The 23377-nt window shown below is 47.6% G+C and overlaps 1 protein-coding gene across 1 annotated transcript in view; it reads right to left on the reverse strand.

The window, feature by feature from the left end:
• ECEL1 (endothelin converting enzyme like 1) overlaps positions 1-23377 on the reverse strand; it is a 46962-nt gene that overhangs the window by 2221 nt on the left and 21364 nt on the right. Inside the window, exons 2-16 of the mRNA XM_083612792.1 lie at positions 22661-22729; positions 22160-22270; positions 20961-21053; positions 19475-19599; positions 18502-18724; positions 16671-16769; positions 13744-13818; positions 11097-11200; positions 9173-9231; positions 8695-8746; positions 7207-7274; positions 5843-5967; positions 3096-3161; positions 1403-1498; positions 449-525 (exon numbers count right to left, since the gene is read on the reverse strand). Coding sequence (XP_083468918.1) covers positions 449-525; positions 1403-1498; positions 3096-3161; positions 5843-5967; positions 7207-7274; positions 8695-8746; positions 9173-9231; positions 11097-11200; positions 13744-13818; positions 16671-16769; positions 18502-18724; positions 19475-19599; positions 20961-21053; positions 22160-22270; positions 22661-22729 — 1442 coding nt within the window. The remainder of the gene's footprint in view (positions 1-448; positions 526-1402; positions 1499-3095; positions 3162-5842; positions 5968-7206; positions 7275-8694; positions 8747-9172; positions 9232-11096; positions 11201-13743; positions 13819-16670; positions 16770-18501; positions 18725-19474; positions 19600-20960; positions 21054-22159; positions 22271-22660; positions 22730-23377) is intronic.

The raw sequence follows: 23377 nt of genomic DNA on the forward strand, positions 1-23377 counted from the left end.
CGCACCTAGTTTTTAGAGGGGGAAAGCAGGAAAAAAAATATTCTGCGCAGCGCATGTAGGCCACAATCACTTTTCTTGCTCCCGTCTGTCCTTCCTCCCGCTTCGCTGAGAAGCCAGCAGAGCAAGAGCGATAGCTGCACAGCGAGCGACAGACAGGAGCCATGGCTCTGGCTGCGGAGGCATCCCTCAGCTTGTGACTGCAGTGGTAGCCGAGGGATCCCTCTGCCGCCCAGTGCATTCACTCCATAAGACGCACAGACATTTCCCCAAACTTTTTAGGAGGAAAAAAGTGCGTCTTATGGAGCGAAAAATACGGTAATGCAAGCACCTTGAACCTGGTCCCATAGCTTATGGGCAACCAGTGCAAGCCAAACCCAAACAGCATCCCTTCTCCTTCCTGTCCCCTCCTCTTGCACACAAACACGCATACGCACACACACCCAGGTACCTGTAGTGTTCAGGGGCGTGTTTGTCGGTCAGCACCTGCAGGTAGATGGATTGCGAGCGCCGTTTGATGCACCAATTCTGCAGGGAGAAGAAGCGAGAAGTAGAAGGCTGGATCTGTCAGAGACTGGGGAGGGAAGGTCCGGCCTGTGGCTCCAAGGTGAGGCTGCCTGGGAGGGCCCAGGGCTCTCAAGTTCTTAGCCAGTGTCTCAAGCCTCTTTGCCTTAGAGACCAGGCAGCCTGCCCCAGCCCTCCACCAGAAACGCCTTTGTCTGTGTGGCAGAATGGTGGTAGCAGCAGGGGTCTCTGGCCAACGTTAGAAAAGGCAGAAACAGGTCGCATGAATCCCCCCCTTTTGCTATCGAAATTATTTATTTTGTTCTTCATTTGTTAAAAATTGCATTTGCTTTTGATCCCTCTTCCCTTCCTCTCTTCCTTCTTAGCTTTTTGCTGCTGTCTGTGGCAATAGCAGTATTGGATGGCAGCCGTTTTACGTTGCCAGAGTGACCTCAAGCTAAAGGTCATTAAAGCTTACACACACACACTCCCATTTTGGTCTCCAGAAGCTGAAAACTAGAACAGTAAAACTGCCTTTAAGCTCTTTGCAAAAGTGCTCTTTGATGCAGCCTTCTCTCCTTTGAACACCACACCTGTCAAATTTGGCTCACAAGATTGATCCTGATAAGGATCTGGGCCACTCCTCCTGTAAGCTCCTGAGTGCAGCCTTTCCTTCACCAGCCTGGATCTCTGCAGATGGCTTGGACTCCTGGCAGGGGCTGATGGGAGTTGTAGTCCAGAACATCTGCTTGGGAGCCAGGATGCTGAAGGGTGCATTAGTGAGTTGAGAATGCTTTGGAGACGCCTCAGTCTGATGAGACGTGGTAGCAGCGTTTGCTCAAGCCTTTGGGGTCTGATTCAGGAACCCCAAGCAATCATTCCCTGGGCACGCAGGCCTTACCTGGGCAAAAGCGATGAAGAAAAGTTGTTCATGGGTGTATTTGAGAGGGTGGAGAGGGTTCTCGGGACCGTTTTCCCGCACCCACTTCTGATAGGCCTGCAAGAGAAAGTCTTGCTCAGCAAAATGAGGTGGCTGCTCCCCAACCCTCCCTGCAAAACCCTCCCCAAAGGTTAAATTGCTAAACAGCCTCGGTCAAATATATCTGAAGGAGTGTCTCCACCCCCATCGTTCTGCCCGGACACTGAGGTCCAGCGCCGAGGGCCTTCTGGCAGTTCCCTCGCTGCGAGAAGCCAAGGTACAGGGAGCCAGGCAGAGAGCCTTCTTGGTAGTGGTACCCGCCCTGTGGAACGCCCTCCCACCAGATGTCAGAGAGAAAAACAACTACCAGACTTGAAGGAAATAAGCAGCTATCTTATCTTTAGAAGACATCTGAAGGCAGCCCTGTTTAGGGAAGCTTTTAATGTTTAATAGACTATTGTTTTTTAATATTCTGTTGGAAGCCGCCCAGAGTAGCTGGGGAAACCCAGGCAGATGGGCAGGGTATAAATAAATTATTATTATTATTATTATTATTATTATTATTATTATTATTATTAAAGTATCTAAAGGGCAGAGCTTTTGAATCCTGGTCCCCCCCCCCCCGTGTTTTTAAGGCATTCTTATTTGTTGTCTGTAAGACGCCTTGTGTCCCTGACAGGGGAAAAAGCAGGGTATAAAAATATTAACAATTGTGTTTCTTATACAAATAGTGAGGAACACGGACACTCGGTGCCATCTGTATCCGCAAACGTCTGGCTCTTTTAAGACTCTTTGCTGTTATTTCTTATCCATTATAATTTAGTAATGATTTGCCATAATGGTTGAGAGTGAAATTCTGTTAAATAATTATCTGCCAAAGTTTTGAGAGTTAATTTTATTGCATACGTTTACATTCTAATAGACAACTGAGTATTCCTTCATTAGTTATAAGTTGTTTTGATTTACAGTCATATTTTTTTACTACGGGTTATTTGTTTAGGATTGCTAGAAAATGTGCGATCTCTGTGTGCATTTTGCAGTTTCTTCAGCAATGCAGAAAGGCGGGATACAAATCAAAAGTGAGGTGAAACCGCGGTGGGGTGGAGTGCTGTGCATAGACTGCTCTCCCATGAAATCATCTAATCCTCTTTTAAAGCCCTCAAATTTGGTGGTGTTATGTACTGAGTTGAATAGGATCCAAACTGCAGCAGTCTGATTGGTCCTAGAACAATAGGATTCAGAATGCAGCAGTCTGATTGGTCCTAGAACAATGTAGCAGTATGATTGGTCGGCAGGAGCCACCCAATCCAGATCCAGATAGAAGTGAATCCACAACCTGATTGGCCTCCAGGAGAATTCCGGAATTAGCCAATCACGTGGGGCCCATTGTGTAAATAATGTATATAAAGCAGATACTTTGAGGGGACTTTCATTCCCTCCTCACCACTATGAGCTGAATAAAGAGCATGAAATCCACTCTCGACTCTGAGTATATTTCAGGTGGCCATCACTGTGGGAGGGAGTTCCACAGTTAACTAGGCACTGTGTGAAAAGCACTCTTGCACGGGTCTGTCAGCCAAATTGAGCTTGGGCAGATGTCAGGCAGACACCCTGTTGGGTGGACTTTGCACATGTGACTGGGAACTCCTCTTTCCTCGGGGGTGGGGGGACTTACATAGTAGGCGAGCTTAAGTCCCCCCATATCAGCAATGTTCTCCCCAAGGGTATGCTTGCCATTCACCTGTAAGACAGACAGACAGACAGACAGCAGAGTTAGGATTGGAGATGCTTCCTTTCCACCATCCCACAAAACCCCAGTTTTGAGAACAGAGGCTCTCAAACTTTTTTCTCCGGGCGGCACCAATTTTTTATCGATAAAGAAAACACAGGGAAACAAAAAGAATCAAATCCTAGCAGTGCTTAATTGATAGCACAGAACGCAACTGCTTTATAATAGGATCATGAGACGTCCAGAAAGTATAAAACAATGCAGCAACATAAGAACACAAACTATTCCCAAAATATAATTACAAATCTTACATATGCACCTGAAGTATGTCTATGAACTCAATGGGAGGCCTGAGCTTGTCTTTGCCGGGTAATCTCGTTTATGTCCGGTCTAATTTGAGACAAACAAACTCCCGTCTCATCAACACAAAGAAATCTTTCTCTTTCCTGGTCTTTCTTTTTTTGAATTTTAATTTTTTTTATTTATTTGATTTTTGAATTTTATTGTTATTCATGTATACTGTATTTTATGCTGCTTTTATAATTAAGTGTTTTAAATTTGTTGTTAGCTGCCCTGAGCCTGGTTTTTGAACCGGGAAGGGCGGGGTATAAATAAAATATTATTATTATTATTATTATTATTTGAAAATCCCTGTTTCTTTGCCCTCGAATCTCCTCACCACTCTTGTCAACTTCTCCTGCCTCACCCTTTGAAAACGCCTCACCCAACCCCTGTTCTTCCCTCCTTACACTTCACCCAACACTATGTGTTCATATTAAGGCTTGAGTGTGTTCCCACACATCCCCAAAGTTGGATTGCCACCTTTTTAGTGCCTGGGGCTCCCTGCTTTTAACAGCTGGGCGTTGGGCAAACATTCAATTGCCCCTTTCCAGGCCTGGCATCCAGCGCTGATTGCCGGGTGACCCGGATGTGATGTGTAGCTCAGCAAATGCAGCCTCTTTGGAAATTGCCAGCTGGCACCAAGATGCCAACTTCCAAATGCCACGGTAACTGCAGAACTTTGTTCTGCCACTGACACGGTACGATACGATAATCTTTATGGTCATTGTCCCATACAGAACAACTGGGCATTTGCTTCTTACTCAAAAGCCTGTCTATATGATAGTGGGCCAAAATAAAGGTCCGCCCTCCTTCAAGGGAGGGGGGCATAACCCTTTCTCTTGCCCATTGAGTTATAATTTGCGATGGCTGCCTCCTATACCAAATAGAAGGAAGGTACTAAGGGCACTTCTGGGACGCGGGTGGCGCTGTGGGTAAAACCTCAGTGCCTAGGACTTGCTGATCGTAAGGCCACGGTTCGAATCCCCGCGGCGGGGTGAGCTCCCGTCGTTCGGTCCCAGCTCCTGCCAACCTAGCAGTTGAAAAGCACCCCTAAGTGCAAGTAGATAAATAGGTACCGCTTTATAGCGGGAAGGTAAACGGCGTTTCCGTGTGCGGCGCTGGCTCGCCAGCTGCAGCTTCGTCACGCTGGCCACGTGACCCGGAAGTGTCTTCGGACGGCGCCGGCTCCCGGCCTCTTGAGCGAGATGAGCGCGCAACCCTAGAGTCGGACACGACTGGCCCGTACGGGCAGGGGTACCTTTGTTGTTGTTTAGTCGTTTAGTCGTGTCCGACTCTTTGTGACCCCATGGACCAGAGCACGCCAGGCACTTCTGTCTTCTACTGCCTCCCGCAGTTTGGTCAGACTCATGTTTGTGGTTTCGAGAACACTGTCCAACCAAGGTAAAGGGTACTAAGGGCACAAGCCCTATTCATCTATTCTATTTATTTATTATTATTATTTATTATTTATTTATTATGACATTTGCACCCGCGCCTTTTCTCCAAGGTGCTGAGGGTGGCTGGCATACACACCTCCCCCCCCCCCATTTTATACTCACAACGACCCTGTGAGGTAGGCCAGACTGAGAGGTCGTGACGCGCCCAAGGTCACCCAGTTTAGCTCCATGGCTGAGTGGGGATTTGAACTCAGGTCTCCCAGGTTCTGGTCTGAAATGGTAATCATTACTGGCTCTCCAGTGGACTCCAGACTTTTGACTCTCCCCAGAGGACCTGCTTGGTTACAGCAATCAGAGCTGTAATAAATTTGTTTATAGAATTCTCCTCTGCATTTTCATTATTTTAATTTATTGCCTGCAACGGGGTGGGTTACAACAATTTAAAACACGGCGTTAAGAACAAATCAAGAACGCCCTGTTATAAATGCAGTTTTTAAGTGGGTCCCATCAAATTAAGTGGGTCCCATCAAATATTCTCTAGTTATATGAATGCATGCCCAATATTTGTTGTTCATTTTCAGAATATTTGATATCCACCTACTGATAACATTATTTGATAGCCATGCTGTGATAGTATTGAATATCGAACTGGATTTGACTGATGATGCACAACGCCATTCAGAATTTTGACAGCTTCTGGAGCGGGTTGGGTGGGTGTGTTTCAGATTTGATGCCTGCCTTAAATAACAAGCCGATATTTGGATATTGTGGGGAAATGTCACAGTCAAAGGGCAAATGCAGATGCGAGGTCCCAAAATTTCATCTTTTAAAAACATGTGGAGTGGAACTGGAAATGTGGACATTTCCCACATATTTGCAAACACGGGTTTCGGGTTCTACGGCAGACTCTTTGCAAAGGAGCTCTCCCCCTTTGCATGGCACACCCCAGCTCACCCTCTGGTTGTAGACCGTGAAGTTGTCATACAAGTTAACGATGCATTCTGCCTTCTTAAGAAACTTGCTGTAGGATGAGTCGGTCCACCAGTGCATCAGGTTGCCATGGCGATCGTACTGGCCTCCTGCAAAGCGGGACAGATAAGGGTCAGTCACAAGGGTGACCTCAGAGATTTTGCTGCTATAGGGGGGAGAGGCTGCAGTTCTATTGCGGTTTGACTGCAGGAGTGTTCACATGTTATAAGCACTCCTGTGGGTTATCCACACATAGCGTTCAACGAGTGTACACTTTGTGTACCTGTGCACACAAGAGCCGAGCTGTGTGCATCCGCAAAGTGTTCATTCTTTCAAAGAAAACCCTTGCACGTGTGTAGAGAGAGCTTGTACCTGGGTTCAGTGTAACGTGAGAACAAGCATCAAGAACGCTCAAGTGTTTACGGAAATTATTCATTGATTGGCTGGGTGTTTGCCAAGGGAGGGGGAGCTCAGATAAGGCTGAGAACAGACCTAGCCACAGGACATAAACATATTTTTCAATATTAAGAATATAAGACGTTGTTGGCTTCAGAGGTCCGTGATGGATATATTCAAACTTAAGTTGAAAAAATGAGGAGGCAAGGATCAACAGCTAGTTCATTCAGGGCTCATATTAATGAGTGAGGGAAAGGGTTTTGTGTTTTGGGGTGCATGCCTGTTCTGTGCCCATTGTGCAGATGAAAGAATGAAAATAGATGGCCTCTGGTAGACATTTGCAGTCTCTGTAGGAGCAGCTGCAAGGCCTCCCTTCAAACCAGGCCAGGACCGGCCCTACTATGAGGCAGAGTGAAACAACCGCCTCAGGTGGCAGATTATTGGGGGTGGGGGGCAGGCAGCATTGGCGAGGTGTTTCAAGGACAAACCTGTGGGTTTTCCACCATGATCCTTCTAAGCCTGGGTTTCCCAAACTTGGGTCTCCAGCTGTTTTTGGACTACAACTCCCATCATCCCTAGCTAGCAGGACAAGTAGTCAGGGATGATGGGAATTGTAGTCCAAAAACAGCTAGAGACCCAAGTTTGGGAAACCCTGTTCTAAGCTAACCTGCTTCCCTCAGGTGTGAGAGGATGGTGCGGACCCACCATTTATTAAAAATCATTTATGAAACCATTTAATGCTTTAAAAATTCTCTGGGAGGCCCATCAGCAATACTGAAGTAATATTAAGCCGCCCGTCTGCTTGGCTTCCATAAACTGAATTGAATTGGTTTCTGCCTCAAGCAGCAAAATGTATCAGGCTGGCCTGGTTATTAGGTTTTGGGAAGGTTCGGGGAGATGATTATCAGGCCCTGAAATAGGTTTGGGGAAGGGAGGGGGAAGGGGGAGCTCACCCCAGTCATCGTAGCCGTGTGTCAGCTCATGTCCAATAATCGTTCCAATCCCGCCGTAATTCAGGGACCTGTAGGTGGGAGATAAAACGTAGGGGGCTATGGGGTGCCAGTGAAACAGGGGGTTGAAGGGTTGGGGAACAGGTGAGAGCCCAGATTCCGCAAAAAGATGGAGAATTTTAGGCTGGAAATCCGCGAAGGGCTAGAGGGGCATGATCCAGGTCAGCACCGTATTCTGAATCTGCCCCAGGCTGATAATATTAGTAATAATAATAATAATAATTATTATTATTATTATTATTATTTATTATTTATACCCCTCCCATATGGCTGTTTCCCCAGCCACTCTGGGCGGCTCCCAACTGAGTGTTAAAAACAATACAGCATTAAATATTAAAAACTTCCCTAAACAGGGCTGCCTTCAGATGTCTTTTAAAGATAGGATAGCTGCTTATTTCCTTCACGTCTGAAGGAAGGGTGTTCCACAGGGCGGGCGCCACCACCGAGAAGGCCCTCTGTCTGGTTCCCTGTAAGCTCACTTCTCGCAATGAGGGAACCGCCAGAAGGCCCTCGGTGCTGGATCTCAGTGTCCGGGCTGAACGATGGGGGTACTTTCTCTTCAGAACAAACGTGGCCACTTTCCAGCACATTTTTCGAAGAGCACATTTTTACAGTTCATTCACCCTCCCAGAAATGTGTGGTGAAATAAGCAGAGCCCCAGCGTTCCTACAAAGGAAGGGATCATCATCCCCACAAAACTTGGCCTAAGAGAACAGAAGGGTTGGACTGAAACCCACCAGCCCACAATTTTTCAGCCATGGGCCGCCTAGACGTTGTAGGACTACAAGTCCCATCATCCCTGACCACTGCCTAAGCTGGCAGGGGATGATGGGAGTTGTAGTCCAACGGAATCTAGAGACACGAGGTTGAAGCGCACTGCTCTAGCCTGAATCGCCACCAGCAGAACCACACGCAAAGTACCCACGCTGGAAGAGTGGCAGACGAAGGTGATTGACTATATGGGACTGGCTGAGATGACCGGCAGAATCCGTGACCAAGGGAAAGAGACGGTGGAAGAAGATTGGAAGAAATTTAAAGTTTATCTTAAGAACTGTTGTAAAATGAATGAGTGCTAAAATGTCATGGGTAATGTAAAACAGAATTGCAGTGACAAATAATTGGGTAAGAGAAAAAGGATTAAAGAAAGTGAATTATAAGTAATTGAAATTAGGGGTTGCTGGAAAAGTTTAAAACAGGGATGCAGAAAAGGGAGGTATGGCGAAGTCGTTGAAATAAGGTTTAAGAAAAAGAGGTTATGAAATTATACATGTTTATATGTTTGTTTGTTTATGTGTTGTTAGTTGTATTGTGTTTTAATATATGTTGGAAAATCAATAAAAATTTATTTTAAAAAAAACAAAAAAAAACAAAGTACCCATTTCCCTTCCAGAAGCCCATGGTGCGCTCCCAGTGTGCGGAGAAAGCACTTACTGTGGAAACTCTGGGTCATATAGCGTGGGTTGAAGAATTCCAGCTGGGAACACTGAGGAGAAATGAGACAAAGATGGTAAAAGAACAGAAATTCTCGGCAAATATGGAGCCTTCAAGAAGCTTCCCTGCAGAACGGCAGACGGCATAACGTTAAATCTTGCGAGGGAAAAAGCTCTGTGTTGGTGGGGATTGCATAGGTCGTGTAGGTATGGAGCGGCCTTGCCAAATAAAGGTAGGATTCCTAACCCCAGTGGAGAGCAAGATTTGTTGGCTGCTAAGCTGAGATTTTGAGATTCAGTCTCTAGCAGTCCAACTATGGAGCCTGCTTGGGTGGCATTTCAGGGGAACGGTGCTCCTCAGTGCATAGCAGGGCTGTGGCAATGCAAATTCCTGACTCTCGCGCCTGCAACAGGCGACTTCCCTTTCCCATGAGCTATCCAGTCCCACGAGAGATCCAGAAATGCAAAGGTGTCCATACCCATTTGGTTCTTGTTGGGAAGGTAGTAAGCGTTCAGCGCCTGGGGGGGCAGCAGCCACCTGCAACGAGAAAACACACCTTGATCAAGACAGGTCTATTTGCAGCACAAGGTGAGGCCTGCTTGACCCAATAACTGTTAGATGCAGAAGACAACATCTGTCCGCACAGGAATGAGATGGGGTCTCTTATGACCTCCAGAAGGCAAAGAACACACTGAATTTCTTTTCTATCACTACAGGTGAGTCAAGAAAGGGGCAGGAAGTATCAGTGCTGGTGCAGCTAAGGGATGGGAGACTTGCCAGCCTCCAGATATTGTTGGACTCCAATTCCCATCAGTCCCCACCAGCATGACCAGTGCTTGGGAATGGTGGGGGTTGTAATCCAACAACAGGTACCCCAACCCTGTGCTAAGGGAGCAGGAAGCAGATGCTCCAAGGGTTCCTGTAGCAGCTGTCAGAAACAGCTACAGGAAGTCGGAGGCTTCTGCCTGCATGGAATTTCGTGAACCAGTCCTCACAAAATCACTTCCTTCGTTCTCAGAGCAGTGTTTCCCAAACATGGGTCTCCAGCTGTTTTTGGACTACAACTCCCATCTTCCCTGACCACTGGTCCTGCTTGCAAGGGATGATGGGAGTTGTAGTCCAAAAACAGCTGGAGACCCAAGTTTGGGGAAACCCTGTTCTCAGAGCAACCAGGTCTGAGCCATCAATCTTGGGTGAACTCAACACCTGCTTGTGTGTCGCGTGAAGAACGCTGGCTGGTTCAAACATACTTTTCGATAGCGGGTTTGGTTCAAAGGAGGCAACGTCCCTGCACTGTTGCTGCCAGCCACTAGAGGTTGCTCAAGCCTGGGGAAATTAACAGACAAAGAAAGGGAAGGCTGAGGAAGTATTTGGGGGGAGACTGGGGTGTGTGTGACTCCCAGGCTGTCCCTGTTTCCAAGAGGGATTCCATCACGTACCAGGAAGTTCCGATTGCACAATTGAGATGGATCTGACACTCCTGTGCAGCAAACATACTTCAAAAAAGAAAGAAAAGCCGGAAAGACAGAGATAGGAAAATGCACAGGAAGTGTGGGTTGATGCTTGATGCAACAGTGTCTGACTTCCCCACAAGCAACCAGTAGCTCAATCAGTAGCAAATGTCTAACCTCCCTGCAAACAAATCAGGACCAATGCTGGAAGTACCAGCAAATTCAGACCTCCACAGTAGCTTTCTTGAGAAGTTGTGGGATGTGAAACACAAGAGCAGTCAAGTAGAACATTCCTAGAGTGGACATGTTTACACATGTGGAGGAATGTTTGTCCAGCCAGCAGGTAAACTTCCTGTTTCCTTCTGGGCTGGGACTGACTTCCTCTGCATGTGACTAGAGGTGGGCGTGGCCTCACCTGTGCAGGTAACGACAAAAGCACAGGGCAGGGCAGCCGTCTCTCTGTGACTACTTTCGTCGAAGAAGCAACATCTGCTTAGCCAAAGATGCTCTCTTGGCCTCTAGCCAAGAGAGGACAAAGGGACTGTCTCCTTATGAGATAGTTTCCAGGTATATGTTACTTTTCTAAGCTAAGTCTGCCTTCTGGGATCTGATTGTGAACAGAATGTGAGTAAACTCTTTTTATACTTTTATAGAAGACTGTGTTGTGTCTTATCTTTTATGAGGGAATAAGGGGAAAATACCAGAACAGTTATTATAAGGCTTTAGCGAGCCTGAGCAAATGCATCCAATGTATGTTTAAAAGGGGAATATTACTCTGCTGAATTGTGAACTTGTTAACACAAGTTGGAAAGGCTATAATAAAACAATATATCCTCTCCTGAATCCCTGAACATTCCCACAGAATTTAGGTGCAATATTTCTAGGTTCTCCCCGCTTGGGATAACTCAGGGTGCAGGCTCTCCACTTCCTGTCAAAAGGAGGGATACCTACGCCGACTTGTCCACTTCCTGCCGGATCTTCTTCACTGACAGCTTAATGCTAAATTTGATGCTGTTGAGGATGTTCTTGAAGTACGTTTTCTCGTGGACCTCAAACTGTGGAAGGAGACAAGTGAAATTAGGCTCAAGGATTTAGGGAAGGATTGGAGCTCAGCGATACATGCCAAAAGGTCCCAGGTTCAAGACCCCTGTTGCAAACCCCAGAGAGAAGCAAGCTGCTCATGTAGGCAGGACTGAGCACAGTGGGGCACTTATGCACCACCCAAAAAAAGAGGGCACAAAAGGTGCATAAAATGTCTCAAGGCAAATCTTTAAAAATGTAGCATAAACACCAACAATTGGGAAACACTTGCCTGCAAGCGCTCCCATTGGAGAGCAGCCTTTACCAAAGGTGTCATGGGCTTTGAAGACACTCGAACTCAGGACACAAGGGAGAAATGTGCTAAGAGGAAGGCACGCTTGGCAAACCCTCACCGTGATCAGCTCCCGCCCAGAAACCTATGTCCCCACTGTGGAAGGATGTGTGGATCCAGAATTGGCCTCCACGGTCACTTACGGACTTATTATCAAAACCGTGTTTATGGAAGACAATCTTACTTGGCTACGAGGGATCGCCAAAGAAGAAGAAGACTAAAAGCATAAAGGTTAAGCAGTGTTAGGTACACCAAACGATGAATGTTTCTAACTGTTTTACTCACAGTAAATTTTGGCAAGTATCAGAGGGATGGCTGAGCTTGCATTTTGCCAGTGAGTTGGCCAGTGCAGGTTTAGATGGTTGTCAGGCATACAATAAATATATTATTATTTTCATGAAGCAAACTTCATATTACCCTTGGCTCAACTGTTCACTAATCTTGGCAGCTGATCCAGTGACTGTTTGCCACAAGCTGCTCGTACAGGGAGTTGTTTTTAGTGACTGTTACACCTTGCATCGGAAACGACCTGTAACAGTCACTGAAAACAACATGAGGAACTGTTACGAGATCTGTCATGAGCTGCCAGAGAGAGGTTCCCAAGGGTTAAAATGCAAGACTCAAGCCTTCCTTGTGTCTGTCAACGCAGCAGCCAGCATTACAATATGCCAGCAAAACAAAAAAACTGTAAGAGGCATTTATGTATAGGTTGGGAGGGGGGTTGCTGCTCCAGCAGATATCATGCACATGCAGCCCACTACCAAAATCAGCACAATCACTTTTGTGACTTTTGTGATTTGTCCCCATAAAACACTTCATCACAGTTTCTTCCTATCTATTCAAAGGGCCTCTGTTGTATGATACCAAATGTAACAATTCACTGATAAATGTATCTATGTACTGGCTCACAGGGAAAACATTAAAAATTCATATAGACACGTGAGCTCAACTACTCAGCAGCCCCTCTGCCTGAGTGATAATCCCTGGCATCCTGATACCTGAGGGCCAGACAGGTAGCCATTCCAGAAATAACAAACCCAGATGAGGACAAAAGGGTGTGATTAATTTGGCTGGGAAACAGGGAAATGTAAATATCTCGTTACACTTGATGGGTGTTTGGTGGAGGGCAAGGAGAACCATGGGGCAGGGTCCAGGATGCTCAGATTACTGCCACCAGTCCTCCCCTTTGATGATGTAACCATGATGTATTAGTGATGTAGTTTGGGGGGTGTAACATGGGGATTAGCAGCTAATAAAAGTTTGGGGGCTCTTTTGTTTGGGGCTTCCATCTTGTTCCACCTTGTGGCAGGTGGGAGTCCTGTTGCAACAGTCTTCAATAAAGACCAAGCCTACTGGCTGCTGTTTTGCTCTGGTATTCCTGGCTGGTGTCCTTGTTTTTTGTCCAAGGGAGCCCTCAGATTTCTCCAGCGCCAGAGGCACCATTCACCTGGGGAGCTTATAGCCAGGGCTGCTGCAAAGAACAGCTGTGCAAGCCTTTGGGAGGCAAAGACGCAAGAGGGCATCAGAGGAAGGAGGGAAGGAAAGAGGGACAGAGGCCAGTGTTGCCCATGGCACATTGGTTGAAAACCACTGAGTTAAGGAGCAAAAATGACATTTACTTTGGGTTTACTTATAAACCTGCAACCCATTGGCACAGGCTTTGTGACCCACTTGTGTTTTACAGGACTGTTTCCTGTAAAATAGGATACACAACCACATTGCCTAGGCCAGGTGAGCTAATGTTGCAGCGCAGCGTGGGGCGGCTCCCTGTATTTCTGTTTTTATTTATTGCATGCTGCCCTTCAGTTTATAATTACAAAGGTGGCTTCATATGATGAGAACAACAAATCCATTACAAAACACAATAAAAAAAACCATTAGAAAAATGCAATTGGGGGGAAAAAAACCAGTAATCAACAAAACAGCAGGATAAAATAGAAGCCGCTTCTTAAAACTCCTCTGATGTTAAAAGCCTAGGAAAATCAAAAAGGTCTTTGCCTAGTGCTGAAAACACATCAATGTAAGTGTTAGGCGATCTCCCTTGGGGAAAGAATTCCATAAACAGGAAGGCTCTTTCCTCACTTACCACCGGCCGTTATTTAAACACAAGTGATTAATCAACTGAAAACTCTTTAGTTGATTAATTGGTTGGGCTGCCACTCTCTGCCCAGGGAGGTTCCCACCCCACCCCAGGAAGCATGGGCGCTGGGCTCCTGGCATGCTTGCCTCGTATTCCTTGTCAATCGCTTCTGGGTTGAGCAGGAAGTCTGGGTAGCCGATCATCACCATCATGTGCTGCAACTGCAAGAGAAGCAGGACTCAGATACCTGAGAGGCAAGACAGCTTGAGGGACCTGCACAAGACAATCCTCAAGAACCCGTGAGCCAGATCAGGAATGCTGGGGATCCCACTGTTACCTAAAAGCCAGTTCCCCAATGCATTTGCACCTTCAAAAGGCAGATCAGAGCTTAAAGTGAGGGCCCTAGAGATTCCACCTCTCTTTCACCCTGGTGGTGGAGGACAATAGCCCAGACCTACTATTGGTTTAGTGGTTAAGAGTGGTGGACTGGGACCTGGGAGACCAGAGTTCAAATCTCCACTCAGCCATGAAGCTCGCTGGATGACCCTCAACCTCTGAACCATTCCTCATAAGGCTTGGTTTCCAGACCCTTGAGCATCTTGGCTGTCCTCCTCTGCACACCTCCCAGCTTGTCAACCTCCTTCTTAAACTGTGGTGCCCAGAACTGGACACAGGACTCCAGGTGGGGTCTGACCAAGGAAGAATAGAGCAGTACTATGACTTCCCTTGCTCTGGACACTAGACATCTGTTGACGCAGCCTAGAACAACATTCGCTTTTTTCACTGTTGCATCGCACTGTGGACTCCTGCTAAGCCTGTGGTCCACCAAGGCCCCTGGATCCTTTTCACATGCACTGCTAGTGAGCCAGGTGTCCCCCATCTTATATCTGTATATCTGGTTCTTCCCTTCCAACTGTACAATTCTATGATTCTAACCTGACCCACCTCACAGGGCTGTTGTGGGGATCAGTGAGTAGGAAGACCATGTATGCTCCTTGGAGAAAATGGTGGGATATAAATTCAATGAATAAATAAAAATAAGAGGGCTATAGGAGGTCTGTAGCTGAGTGGAGCATCTGCTTTGCATGCAGAAGGTTTCAGGTTCAATCCTCACCATCTCCAGATATGGGTGGGAGAGGAACCCTGCCTGAAGACCTGGAGAGCCACTGCCAGTCAGTGTAGACAGCATTAAGCTAGATAGACAGACCCATGGGTGTGGCTCAGTAGAAGGCAGCTCTCAGAGTTCCCACACTGTGCCAAACGCATCCCTACGGCCATAGCCAGGTTGCTTGAAGGACCACCTTGTCTCTTACACACCGGCCAGATCACTGTGGTCGCCTGGAGAAGCCTTCCTGACTGTGATGGCCTGGGACTCGGGCTCGGACTCAGAACCAGAGGAGTCTCAGTCTGCACCAGATCCTTTGCCTCAGGCATCATCTGAACCAAGTCTGGGGCCTGATCCTGAAGGGTCCCAGTCTGCACAGGTTCCCCTGGAACAAACACCAGCTGGGCCGAGTCAGGGGCCTGAGCCTGCCCTGGCTCCAGATGCAGGGAGGACCTTGTTGCCTCCAGCTGGGCCATCACTTACAGCTGCTCCACTACCGGTTGGGTCAGGGGAGACTGAGGCGGCCCCTGGGTCTAGTAACCCACCAACGTGTCCCGAGCTGCAGAGACTGAGGTCTGAGAGAAGGAGAGACCTGACTACTCGCAGGAGGAGTGCTCGCCTTCGGGCGAAACAGGGAGGTGAGTCGCCGGGGGATCAGGACCGGCCGTTACCCCAACAAAGATAAAGGCTGTCAGACCCCACCCCAGGTTGCGGGAGCAACGTTGCTGTATGCTAGATCCTGCCTGAGATCCTGTACCTGTCCTTGCCTGGTTTCCTGCCTCGTGTCCTGCCTTGGCCCTGTTGGACTGACTCCTAGCGGAACCTTCGGATTCTGGACCGGACCTGGACTGCGTTTCTCAGGTCACCCCGAGGCTAGCACACTGACTGTCCCAATGTCACATCATCTTCATTTCGTTTCTAGGCACACCAAGGCACCAGTAATTTGGAGCACATTCTCAATGAGATCAAACAGGCACCTCCCATGTTGATATTCCGTCAACAGCCATGAAAATGTTTTCGTTCCACCAAGCATTTTTAGGGAATTAATTTGAATCAGCGTCAGTTATTTGTTCTCCTTTGGTGATTTTATACTTGTATGCCCTTCTGAATATTCTATAGTACACTGCCATGATAATTTTTTTTTAATGAGCTGGAACTGGCAGTTCATAAATATTCTTAGAAATCATAGATGGATGGATGGATAGATAGATGGATAAATAGTGCCTTCCTTTTGTGCCTCCTGGGTTGTGAGTGCAAAAGGTTTCTCAAAGTCATAGAATGCTAGAATTGCAGAATTCGAAGGGGTCTCCAAGGGTCATCTAGCCCAACCCCTCTGCAATGCAGGAATCTCAGCTAAAGCGCCCATGACGGATGGCAATCCAACCTCTGTTTAAAAACGTCCAAGGAAGGAGAGTCCACCACCTTTTGAGGGAGACCGTTCCACTGTCAAACAACTCTTACCATCAGAAAGTTATTCCTGGTGTTTAGTCGGAATCTCCTATATTGTCACAAACCCATTAGCTCAAGTCCTACCCCCCAGAGCAGAGTAAAACAAGCTCGCTCCCTCTTCCATGAGACAGTCCTTGAAGATGGCTCTCATATCTCCTCTCAGTCTCCTCTTTTCCAGGCTAAACATACCCAGTTCCTTCAACCGTTCCTCATCAGGCTTAGTTTCTGGGCCCTTTATCATCTCACAAAGGAGCTGATATGCCTAGCCCAGGCATAGGCAAACTCCGGCCCTCCAGATGTTTGGGACTACAATTCCCATCATCCCTAGCTAACAAGACCAGTGGTCAGGGACAATGGGAATTGTAGTCCCAAACATCTGGAGGGCCGGAGTTTTGCCTATGCCTGGGCCTAGCCCTTTCTTGACCTCTAGGGCCCAATGCTCAGGGTGTGGCTTCTGGGTCTGGGTAGAATCGTCTTCGGTCCCTCCCCACACAGCCCTGCCCCTCGCCGGTTGCCTACCTTGGATCTAGCCGCCCGCCGCGTCTCCTCATCCATCCAGTCCAATTCTTCCAGTCGACGGTCCAGGATGTGTTTGATGTCTTCCACTAGCTGCTGCACCTGCTCAAAGGAAGTCGCCCAAGGTGGTAAGAGTGAACATGGAAGAAACACGCCGTTCTCCAAGCAATTCAGGGCAAAGAGATGTGGGGAAGACCCAGCAACCCAAGGCTAGCCCAATATATTTTGCTGGGACATCAAAGCACCGCATGGGGGTTGCAATGAGCCCCACACAGTGCTTCAAAACCCCTGAGACTTCTGCTTTGGGCAATAAAGGCCAACAAAATCTGCTTTCTTTCTGCCAATGAACATTTACGAGAAAGGCAATAAAAAACAACAACAGATCAGTAACTACAGACCAATCAGTTTAATAGATAGCATTGTGTCTGAAGTCTATGCTAAGTTCCTTCTTTATCGATCAGAGGCTTAGGCCAAGGCAAACAATGTTTTTTTCCAGAAGAACAAGCAGGGCTTTGATCATGGCCTTTATTGACTTGAAGGCTGCCTTTGATTCTGCCGGCAAAGATGGATGGTAGGCCATGTTGTCAAGTTCCAATTTAGATCTTGAATGCTTACATCTCGTCGGAGCTCTTTATACTATTACTGATGTCAAAGTTAGCACAGCATGCCCTCCAACATTCCTCCAATGAAAATAGAGACATCCTAGTCTATAATAATAATAATAATAATAATAATAATAATAATAATGGCAACTTATTGTACTTATACCCTGCCCATTTGATTGGGTTGCCCCAGCCAATTGAGGCAGCTTCCAGAACATAAAAAAACACTAACCATTTAAAAACTTCTCCTTGACATCTGATGGGAGGGCGTACTACAGGGCGGGCGCCACCACCAAGAAGGCCCTCTGCCTGGTTCCTTGCAACCTCACTTCTTGCAGTGAGGGAACCACCAGAAGGCCCTCGGAGCTGGGCCTCAGTGAATGATGGGGGTGGAGACGCTCCTTCAGGTATACTGGGCTGAGGCCATTTACGGCTTTCAAGGTCAGCACCAACACTTTGAATTGTTCTCGGAAACGTACTGGGATCCAATGAAGTTCCTTTAGGACTGGTGTTAAATGGTCCCGGCGGCTGATCCCAGTCACCAGTCTAGCTGCCTCATTCTGGATTAATTGCAGTTTCCGAGTCACCTTCAAAGGTAGCCCCACGTAGAGCTCATTGTAGTAGTCCAAGCGGGAGATAACCACAGCATCCCAGGCCACAGAGAGGTTAGGCTGGCCTCAACTAGAGCCAGGGCTTTCTCGGCCGCGGCTCCAATCTGGTGGAACGCTCTGTCACAAGAGACTAGGGCCCTGCGGGACCTGACATCTTTCCGCAGGGCCTGCAAGACAGAGCTGTTCCAACAGGCCTTTGGTCAGGGCGCAGCCTGACCCCCTCCTCTGGCAATCTGCACAGAATTTTGCTTAATGGTTGCCATCAATTTGATTTTAATTTGATTTTAATTAATTTTATAATGAATGTTTTTAGAATGTTGGATTATTTTGATTGTTGTTAGCCGCCTGAGCCCAGCTTCGGCTGGGGAGGGCGGGATATAAATAAAATTTATTATTATTATTATTATGCACCACTCTGGTGAGACAGTCTGCGGGCAGGTCATTGCTATGCCCGCTTTGGGCCCCAGCCCCACCCAGCACTGGAAAGTGGCCCTCAGAAGGCTGTATACGGCCCTCAGGCTATAAAAGGTTTCCCACCTCTCGAAACTCCCAGAATGCATTTCCCCCCACCCAATCAGAACCCTGCCTGCCCACCGTCCGCCATCTTGCGCTGGCTCCTACCTTGGCCTTGCTGGCAGAAGAGAAGTATTCTTCCACAAAGAGAGCGCCCAATGCCATCCCAAAGTGCTTGTTGGCCTGGCTCAAGCAAACTTTCCCCAGCTCCATCTGCTTCTCAGCTCCCTCCATCTCCTTGGCGAGTTCGTGGATGGCGTCTCGGAAGGGCGTCGAGAGATGTTCACTCAGCACCACCGCAATGCGCCACAGCATGTAGTTGTGGAGGATCCTGCAGCAGAAGGAGGGCAAACCGGTTTAGGAGGGGGCTCGGACGCTGAATATCCTGGTCCGGTGGGGTGAGGGGAAATAAGGAACCCATATATGCCTCATTTCGCTCTTTTCCTCAGAGGCCCACATTTTCATATGCAGCAAAATCATTTTTCCGGCTGCAACACCTTAGTCGTCCACCAGCAGGACCACCTTGCATGTAGAAAGCTAGCGTATCAGGGAAATGAGTTCACATCATTTGGAGAACGGTGGGGAGCATTAAGATATGGAAAGTCACACCCTGGCAGTCTGAAGTGGCAGTGTGAAAAAAAGGACTTATTGTTTTGTTTTGCTAAATGTATAATCTGGGCTTAGGAAAGCACACCAAATTGTGGAAGAAAGGTTGATGCTAAAGGGCAGTAACAGCCACCGTAATGAAGCTAAATGTCCAATTAAAACCAGCAAAAGGAGCGGCCAGCAAGAACCACCACCAAACACTTTTTGCAAACTAGTGAGCTTTGGCACCTGGCATCCTGTATGCACGAGATCTTCTGCGCATAGCCTGAGGCAACTATTGTCTTTCTGGGACTCCAGAGATCCAGCGTGGAGGGAGAACTGGATCCATGCAGTTTTCTGTGGGCATTGAATTGCAGCAAGGAGACTTCCCAACCAGTTGGTTTCACTCCCGTAGGTCAGCCTGGCGACCAACAGCCCTGTGAGGTAGGCCAGGCTGAGAGATAGCAAGCCGGCTTCCTCTTGGCCACATCCTTACCTGATAGGTGTGGTGTGGATAAGCTCAGACACCCTCTGCATGTAGTCTGTGGCCAGCAGAACCACCTCCTCATCCTCAGAAAAATTGTCATGGAATATTCTGTCAAGGAGCCTCTTCCATTTGAACTGGAGATTAAAAATAAGAGCTTCCCAGAATGTATCCCATTTCTGTCCTTTTTATATATATACTGTTTTTATTTATTTTCATGGTACGGAAGATAAATTTCGAGAAAACAATTGTTACAGCAGTAAACAACAAGTAACTTCTATCCTTTTGACCAGATCTTTCTGAGTATGACTGGGTTTTGTTTTTGTTTTTTTACTGTTCATTCTGTGCATGACGGGGATGGTGAATGTAGTCCAGATACTGATGGACTACAATTCCCATCATTCCTGCTGGGAGCTGGAGTCCAGCAACACCTGGAGGGCCTCAGATTCCCTATCACTGTCATACAGAACAGGCAGCAAACGGCTGTAACCAAATCCAGCCATTTTTGAGTTGATAGAGAGAGGAGCAGAGCTAGGACCCAGGGGAGCCTGGGCTCCTGATTGACTAAGGGGTGGGGCTATGGCATGGTCTATAAAGACTGTGTCAAGGTGGGTTGAACCCTCCAGTTAAAGAAGTGGGAGCTTGATTGTATCAGTCATGGACCAGACCTCCATGGCCCATGGAGTGGAATGCATGACAAAGGAGTGGAATGCATGATCCATAAGTGGAATGCATGGCCCGTGAGTGGAATGCATGACCCATGAGTGGAATGCATCACCCATAAGTGGAATGCATGGCCCATGAGTGGAATGCATCACTCGTGTGTAGAACGCATGGCCCATAAGTGGAATGCATGGCCCACGGGTGGAATGCATCACTCATGTGTAGAACGCATGGCCCATAAGTGGAATGCATGGCCCACGGGTGGAATGCATCACCCATAAGTGGAATGCATCACCCATAATTGGAATGCATGGTCCATGAGTGGAATGCATCACTCATGTGTAGAACACATGGCCCATAAGTGGAATGCATGGCCCACGAGTGGAATGCATGATCCATAAGTGGAATGCATCACCCATAAGTGGAATGCATGGCCCATGAGTGGAATGCATCACTCGTGTAGAACGCATGGCCCATAAGTGGAATGCATGGCCCACGAGTGGAATGCATCACCCATAAGTGGAATGCATCACCCATAAGTGGAATGCATGGTCCATGAGTGGAATGCATCACTCATGTGTAGAACGCATGGCCCATAAGTGGAATGCATGGCCCATGAGTGGAATGCATCACCCATGAGTGGAATACATGGCCCATGAGTGGAATGCATCACCCATTTGTAGAATGCATTCCCCTTTGTGGAATGCTCGGCCCATGTGTGTGGAATGCAGGACCCATGGGTGGAATGAACCAGTGGGGTCACAAAACGCCTCTCATTTCTTCCAACTGCTCTCTCCCGAAGGGGGCAAGTGGCGCAATACAACTGCAAACCTACATGAGGTGTGATGCGCTGTAGTTCTCCCAGGGTCACCTTGTTGTACATGGAGTTGATGTCCCTGCGCAGGTCGTCATACTCGGAGACCGTGATCTGAGAAATGGGAGAGGAAACAGGAGGGGTGGTTCTGTATCCTAACTTACCTCACAGGGTTGTCATGAGGATAAAAGGGGGAGCAGGAAGAGCCACATATACTGTCTTGAGCTGCTTAGAGGGAAGGGGGGGGTATAAATGTAATAGGAAAGGAAAGAAACAGAAAAGAGCCCACCCCCAAGAATCCTGGGAATGGCAGCTAGGTGAGAGTGATGTTAGAGATCTCAGTCCTCTCTTTAGGGAACTACATTTCCCAGAATTCTCTAGGGAAAAGAGATGACAGCTAGGTATTGTGCATGTGCCAGTTGGATTGTGTTTTAATGCAAAACACACACCCCAAACACCCTCAGAATTGTCAGCTATAATCTCACGTTTTAAATGCAGGTAAGGAGATCTCCAGAGTTTCACAGCAAATCTGAAAACCTGTGAGATACAAATGACTCAGCATCTCACAGGAGATTGTTTAGGGCCGGCAGGTGGGAACTACAGGTAGACAGGTGTAGCAGCTCCCCTGGGACGATCAGCATTGCCCGAGGTGAGCTCTGTCCCTGCGACTCAGAACTAGGGGTGGCTGAATCTGTCAATTTCACTCTCTATTTCTAACTTTTACGATCATAAGTTCAAGCTTGCCACGTTTCTGCATCGGTTTGCGACCTCACATTTAAAAAATCCTCACAAAGATTTGTCACCATGTCCCCTGACATTGCAATTCCCTCCAAAATAATGCATATCTCCGTGCACTATTTTCATGGATAAATGCACATTTTAGGCATACTCCCTGTTACCAGCTGCATTTTCCTGCACGCCATTTGGCTGAAGAAGTGCGCTGCAAAATTCAGAAATGTGAAAATGCCAAAGGAACGTCATGTTCCAGTTTGCACATTGTGCAAATCATTGGCTAAGCTCTCGCCAAAATGCAAACCAAAACCAATTCCTCCCCAATCCCTCCTCGGGACTAAGAATTGCTCCAGAAGTTCACTGCTGGGGTATGATCTGACACAAGCCGCCTCTTCCAGGAATGGCCAGCCCTGGACCCCAGCCCTCATTTATTTTTCCTCTCCAGCCTTCTCCACCTTCAGAAAGGAGAAGAGGAATGGCGGACTCACGTTGGCCAGCCTTTGCTCGAGCTGCAGAATCTCGCTGGCTTTCTGCTCCACGTTGTCAGCGCCCAGCAGACTCAACAGCCTCTCCATGAAGATGCGATAGGCAGCCAAGATCTGCGAAGGGACGAAGGAATTAGCAGGCTGGGTTTGGTCGAACGGTCCTTCTTGAAAAGGCATTTGACAAACTAAATGGGCAGAGCTCGAATGGCCATTTTCCTGAGATATTTCTTAAGCAAATATTGAGGAACACTGCCGTTCCATGCCACCAGTATATGGAGATGTCTGGCTCCAGGTTGTGGGTTCGAGTTTCATGTTGGGCAAAAGATTCCTGCCTTGCAAGGGGTTGGAGCACATGACCCTACAGTGTGCAAGACCTGCAGTTTTGAACCCAGGCACCCAGCTGATTATTTTATTCTTTACCCACACATGTTGGGTCCACAGGGATTCATATATTTTAAATTCCCCCAGCATAATATTTACCTGTGTGTTCATACTTTCACTCACCTTTTCACTCTCCTCATCCTGTCCCAGGTAGAATGTCCTCTCGGACAACGTTAGACCATCTTGATCAATCTGTTGAGGTAGAGAGAAAATACATCAGGCACAGAGGAGTGAGGAGTCCTCTTTCTTCCCATCCTATGGCTATGTCCATGCAAAACTTGCAGCACATGTGGGGAACCTTCGGCCCTCTAGATATTGCTGAACTACAGTTCTCATCTTCCATTACCATTTACTGTTCTTGCTGAGGATGGCTATGAGATGAATAACATTGCTTCTGGCAGAAGGGGAACTGCAGCAATATGGAAACGGTGCTGCAGACGAGGAAGAGAAAAGGATTCCTTCTTTCGCCCCTGATTCATTCTGCCCAGGGCCGGTCCTACCCTTAGGCAGAGCAAGATGACTGCCTCAGGAAGCACATACTGGGAGGCGGCGGTGCCTCTCAGTTCTTCATCCTGAGTTCCTGGACCACAACTTTCAGTTCGAGAAGAGAGTTGTGTGTCATGCAACTTGCCCACCACTTTTATATCTACCCTATTACTAGCAGAAAGTGAGGAGGAATTAAAGAACCTTTTAATGAGGGTGAAAGAGGAGAGTGCAAAATATGGTTTGAAGCTCAACATCAAAAAACGAAGATCATGGCCACTGGTCCCATCACCTCCTGGCAAATAGAAGGGGAAGAAATGGAGGCAGTGAGAGATTTTACTTTCTTGGGCTCCATGA

This window comes from Podarcis filfolensis, assembly GCF_964270895.1.
Source record: "Podarcis filfolensis genome assembly, chromosome: 5".
In the NCBI taxonomy this organism is placed as follows: domain Eukaryota; kingdom Metazoa; phylum Chordata; class Lepidosauria; order Squamata; family Lacertidae; genus Podarcis; species Podarcis filfolensis.